This window comes from Sinocyclocheilus anshuiensis, unplaced genomic scaffold (assembly GCF_001515605.1).
Source record: "Sinocyclocheilus anshuiensis isolate Anshui unplaced genomic scaffold, SAMN03320099.WGS_v1.1 scaffold1083, whole genome shotgun sequence".
Lineage (NCBI taxonomy): Eukaryota > Metazoa > Chordata > Actinopteri > Cypriniformes > Cyprinidae > Sinocyclocheilus > Sinocyclocheilus anshuiensis.
In genome coordinates, this window is record NW_015544206.1 from 272,019 (window position 1) to 277,128 (window position 5,110).

The 5,110-nt window shown below is 34.7% G+C and overlaps 1 protein-coding gene and 1 long non-coding RNA gene across 3 annotated transcripts in view; one reads left to right on the plus strand and one right to left on the minus strand.

Annotated features, from left to right (window-relative positions):
• Positions 1–2,074, minus strand: part of LOC107696912 (uncharacterized) — a 52,709-nt gene extending 50,635 nt beyond the window's left edge. For both annotated transcript variants that reach the window (XR_001635135.1, XR_001635136.1), the window contains exons 1-2: positions 1,968–2,074; positions 1,114–1,285 (exon numbers count right to left, since the gene is read on the minus strand). This is a non-coding gene — a long non-coding RNA (uncharacterized LOC107696912). The remainder of the gene's footprint in view (positions 1–1,113; positions 1,286–1,967) is intronic.
• A 122-nt stretch (positions 2,075–2,196) lies between these two features.
• The window catches only part of LOC107696914 (coxsackievirus and adenovirus receptor homolog), a 13,087-nt gene continuing 10,173 nt past the window's right edge, over positions 2,197–5,110 (plus strand). Inside the window, exons 1-2 of the mRNA XM_016497484.1 lie at positions 2,197–2,291; positions 3,509–3,614. Of these exons, the coding sequence (XP_016352970.1) occupies positions 3,539–3,614 (76 nt within the window). The 5' untranslated portion in view covers positions 2,197–2,291; positions 3,509–3,538. The remainder of the gene's footprint in view (positions 2,292–3,508; positions 3,615–5,110) is intronic.

The window sequence follows — 5,110 nt, forward strand, 5'->3', positions numbered from 1 at the left end:
AAGACCAAACAAAGTAGTTTCTCTTTCACAACGAAACACAGTGTCTCCACAACATGGCGGCAGCAACAACAATACTACAGTGAGAATAAAAGTTACGCCTTCTTTCTTTGCGTGAACATTTGGGCGGCGTTATGCAAATCTTCCCACATCGTGACGTAGACATGTGGGGCGTGTTAGAACGAGCCGTTTTAGGTAGGTGTGGCTGACTCTTAACTTTTATAAAGAATATCTCTTTGGATTTGAGACTTTAGTCTTTGCAATTTTGCAGATCTTCTTTATGCACCAAGGGCTTGTATCACTTCAAAGAGAAATTGAAATCGCATCATATGACCCCTTTAAATTAATTTTAATAAAATAAAGGACATTTTATGGACCATGGTAGAAAAACATTTCATTTCCCTAATGCTCTATTGACATTTTGTACAAATTAAATGTACAGCAGCATGATATAAAATAGTTTTCTTTTATCATGATTAGACATTTAACAACATCTGCGCATATGTGTGTGGTTTTACACATAAGATCTAAGCTCATACAATTTTCTGTCGCTGGCCCTTGAGGACGTATATCGTGGCACAGCGCAAGATACTTGGCTCTTTTTCTTTTTTTTACTAAAATCTTGTATCAGTAATAAACTCTACCAACTGTTTAAACTGTAATGTTAGAAGATGTAAAATGTTTTACATGTTAACAACTGCTGTATGGTATTGTTTAATGCTCACGAGTATGTCTGATACATTGTTTTAGACATTTTACCGCTTCTAAAATTAACAATACATAAATACTTTGTACCCGTCTTGACTTGTTTTACCATTTATGGACACACAGTTTGCAAAATCTTTAGGAATCTGTAGAATTTTTATATTGATATATTTTATAAGGGGTCATCAATCAAATTTTGACATATGGTACTCTCTCTGTCCTGTGATATTTTGGATTTGAAATTCAATTCAAATTCATACTGAGACCTGATTCCTAAATTCTGATCCCTAAATTCAAAAGAGGCGGGTGGAAAAAAGCGCAGACAAAACCCTGCAAAAACTTTTATTCAATTCACACTCATGAATGAAACCCGATTCCTAAACTCTGAATTGTGCACACATTTACACTAACCTGGTGTTTTTGTCCTCAGTGGCTCGTGATGTTGCCAGGGTGATCATATCAGCATATCCACGGCTCTATGTGTAGCTGTGGGAGTTTGAGGAGGCGTCGATGATCAAAAGAGCTGCTGACTGACAGAAGACCTCATCTGAGTCTGTGTACACACATCCATAGCCTACAGTGACTGCAAGGAGAATCATGCAAGTATTGTACGTGTTTTGTAGTGATAATTAGTGTCTGAGCAGAGCCGAGCAAACAATCTGATTCCCCCGTGAAATAACATTGCAGTGTTTACATTTTTACATCAGCCTCTGTTCATTTCCAAAATAAACAGACACATATTGGCCTATTGGGCCTAATATAAAAATAAATGTGAATAAAAATAATAAAAATAATCTCAAGCAATCATACAATGTGCAACATATGTGACATAAGATGGTTCTCAATTGGTTTTGCAAAATTATCCTTAAAAGCATAACATGAATTGTATTAAAATTACACAGTTTTGTAAATCCAGAAACAGTTAGTATGATTTATCAAGTTAACACACAGAACAAGCACTAATATTGAATTAGTATTAGTCATCATATCAAATGGCAGGTATATTTGCACCAAAACGCCATGCATGGTTGGACACAGGGCCTTCAGTTTCAAAACCAGCAAGAAAAATTTGTGAATCTGCCCTTTTAAATGTCAATGTTTATGATATCCTAACTATGGATGACTATAAAGCTAGTTATATTGTATTATTTGAAATTACCATTGTTTTTAATCCAGATGAGAAGCACTGCTTTACTGTGAACGTACTGTGTTTGAATCAATCACATGGTTTGAGCCAAAATGGCTGATTTGATCCATTTACTTACTGTGATTCTTTGAACACATTTCGTATTAGATAATCCAAGTGGAAACATTCACTGAAACGAAAGCTCAAATTCCTACACAGAAGCAATGAATCACAAATCAAACATGTCATGTGTACATGGGCTGGTCAGCAGCAAGTTTCACTGAGTTTGTGACTCTCGAGCTGTGATTGGTGGAATGCTGTGAGGGGGTGGAGCCTTAGAGGAAACACCTGTTTTCCTGCTTCAGGTGAGAGTGAGAGTTGAATAGAGGAACTAGCAAAGAAAACACCTCATAGCACTGCTGAGTTTGTTGGATTACTCTGCATTTGGTTGTTCCGTTAAGAGGTAATTTTATTTTATTTTTCGCAGAAATCCTTTTTTTGAGTTTACGTAAGCTGTATGTTAACAAAAGAACTGGAGCCTGTTGTGATAGGAAGGACTGCAGTTTGGACTTTGCTCTTTATAAAAGCTAACAGAAATGAAATTCTTGCCTGCTCTGACCTCCATTAATTAGTTTTTCTTGCTCGTTTAATTTCTTATGAGACTGAAATGATTACTGTAGACGGTCAGTAAGCAAGTGCTCAAATAAGACTTACTGAATTAAAAGCAGTCTGATTTCATTGTGTGTGTGTGTGTGTACAGTACAGTACATGTTTAAGCTCTATTCAGTTCTCAGGGGACTCTCTTCCTCAAGGTTTAATTACTGTGTGTTTTATTGGCATCTACATTGGCACATGATTTGTTCCTTAAATGATTTATAGACACAAAGATAAGAATCACAGTTTCTGTCCTTTCTTTCTGACAACTCTATCTCTACCTCATTATAATGTTTGAGTCATATACTGTATGAACTGCCATTCTCTTGAGTGATTTGCATTTTATACATGCATGCAAATAGTATAGGCAGAAATATCAGCCAGACAGTGTTTGAGATGTTAGGATTTGGATTTGCCCATCTGGTCAAAATATCCTAACACTTGTCAATTGATAGTGGACTTTTCCTGTTTTCAATTATTTATAGTGAATTTTGAAATGTGCTAAATGTTACTTTTGTGTGCTAAAAAATAATTTCAGTACTGTTATATTTTTTATATTGATGTATAGTTATATTTTATTTACATGCTTTTAGATATTTTTGCTTTTATAAAATAGACAAGAAAAAATATATGATTAAATTGAAATGTTATATACATATAGTAATTATATATAGAATTTATTTCTCATAAAATAGACAATATATTTTAAATATTTCTTGTCTATCATATATATATATATATTTCACTTTAATCATATATATAGAGAGAGATTTCTCGTTGAAATATATATGATAGATAGATAGATAGATAGATAGATAGGTAGGTAGGTAGGTAGGTAGGTAGGTAGGTGGATAGATGATTCGTTTTTTCCACCTTTGAATCGAAATTCAAGACTTTCTCATTTCAGCTAAAATGACATTTGAATTTGCCATATGTGAGAACCTTATCAGAATCAGATGATTAACACTTGCAAATGAGGTGTCCAGTCAGCGAGGGCCAATGACAGTCTGTGCTTTTTTCCCCCAGGTTTTCTGTGAGAGAAGCTGACATCTGGCTATGAGCAAGTTCTGGTTTAACTCCCCCTTACCTTTGGCTGCATTATACATCACTGCAGTATGTCTAAATCATGCAGGTGTGTAAAATATTACTTTTATTCATTTATCTAACAGTCTCTTTGAGGGCTTTCTGTGTTAAAGGTCACTTTTCTCTTCACTTTCTGTGGGCTGTATCGAGTTTCTACGGCAGTCTAAGTGTGACCATGTTATGCATAAATTAACCCTGCATATTAAGAAGTTGCACTGGCCTCCCACTCTACTTTATGCAAATTCTAGCGCTGAATATTGCTGGATCTGAGATTCACTTCAATGCGCTTGCATGTGCATTTCAGATTTTAAAAAGCAGCAGATGTAGTGTGCATAAAACAATATGGTCATTCATTATCTGTGAGCGTGATTCGCAGCGTATTAAATGCACTGAAATTATAGAGCATGAAAATTAGTTTTTTTTTGACCATACATGCTCTCAGGGTTTTAACCCAGCGTGTTGCTCAACACATTCATGCTTGTACTGTCTTTATTCCAGCTGAGAGAGACGATCCATAAATCATACAGACACTCCCTGTGTTTTGTGTGAATGTGCAATAATAACAGGAATGACACAGTCGTCTGACATGTTCTGTTGTTTTGATGGTGCTAAGAACAAGACGAACCCGACAATCTGTAGCATTTCTCCCAAAAAAATAAATAGCAGACTCCCATAGCAAAGACTGCCCATCTGTACTCAAAGCAGTTTTGGTGGTTTTGAGACACAAAGACTGAAAGGAGCATCTGAGGACTGTGGAGATCATCTAATTGCTGTTTCAGGCATCATGTCTTTTCATTCAGCCAGTCAGTTTCTGATGACAGTAAACAGTTGTTGTTTGGTAACATTTGTGTGACCTTGACAGCGGTGGCCTTTTGTCAGATTTTAAATACATAACATTTTCAGAACTTTGGCCAACGGACTGGCAAGGTTCTCTCAAAATTATGAACAAACGTTCTTCCACTAATGTTAACTTAACATTCGCTTTAATAATGCTAAAAAAAATTACTTGCACAACATTCATGGAAAGCTGGATGTTTTCATCATTGTGAGAACATTTAGAAATAACATTTTCATAATTGGAAATGTTAGCAAAATTTCTTAGAATATATTTTGTTAACTGGGAATGTTCTGAAAATGTTAGCACAAAAACATACATCATTCATGGAATGTTTTTTATTTTCAGAAATGTTTTAGTTAGACATTCGTCTAACATTTTTTTAAATGTTGCTACTTGTTTCAGAATGTTCAGAGAACAAAAGAAAAGAAAAAGAAAAATCTAAATAAAAAGTTCCTTTTATTCGTATTTAGAACATTAGCACAACGTTGGTAAAACATATTGTTGTTCGCTACGAATGTTCTCAACCTGTTAACCAGTGGTGTATAAAGTACCTGAAAGCCATACTCAAGTAAAAGTACAGATATATTACCAGAAAATTACTTTGGTAGAAGTTGAAATCACCATTTAGAATATTACTTGAGTAAAAATCTTAAAGTATGTGATATTTATTGCACTTAAGTACGAAAAGTATTTTTAAAATCTTAACC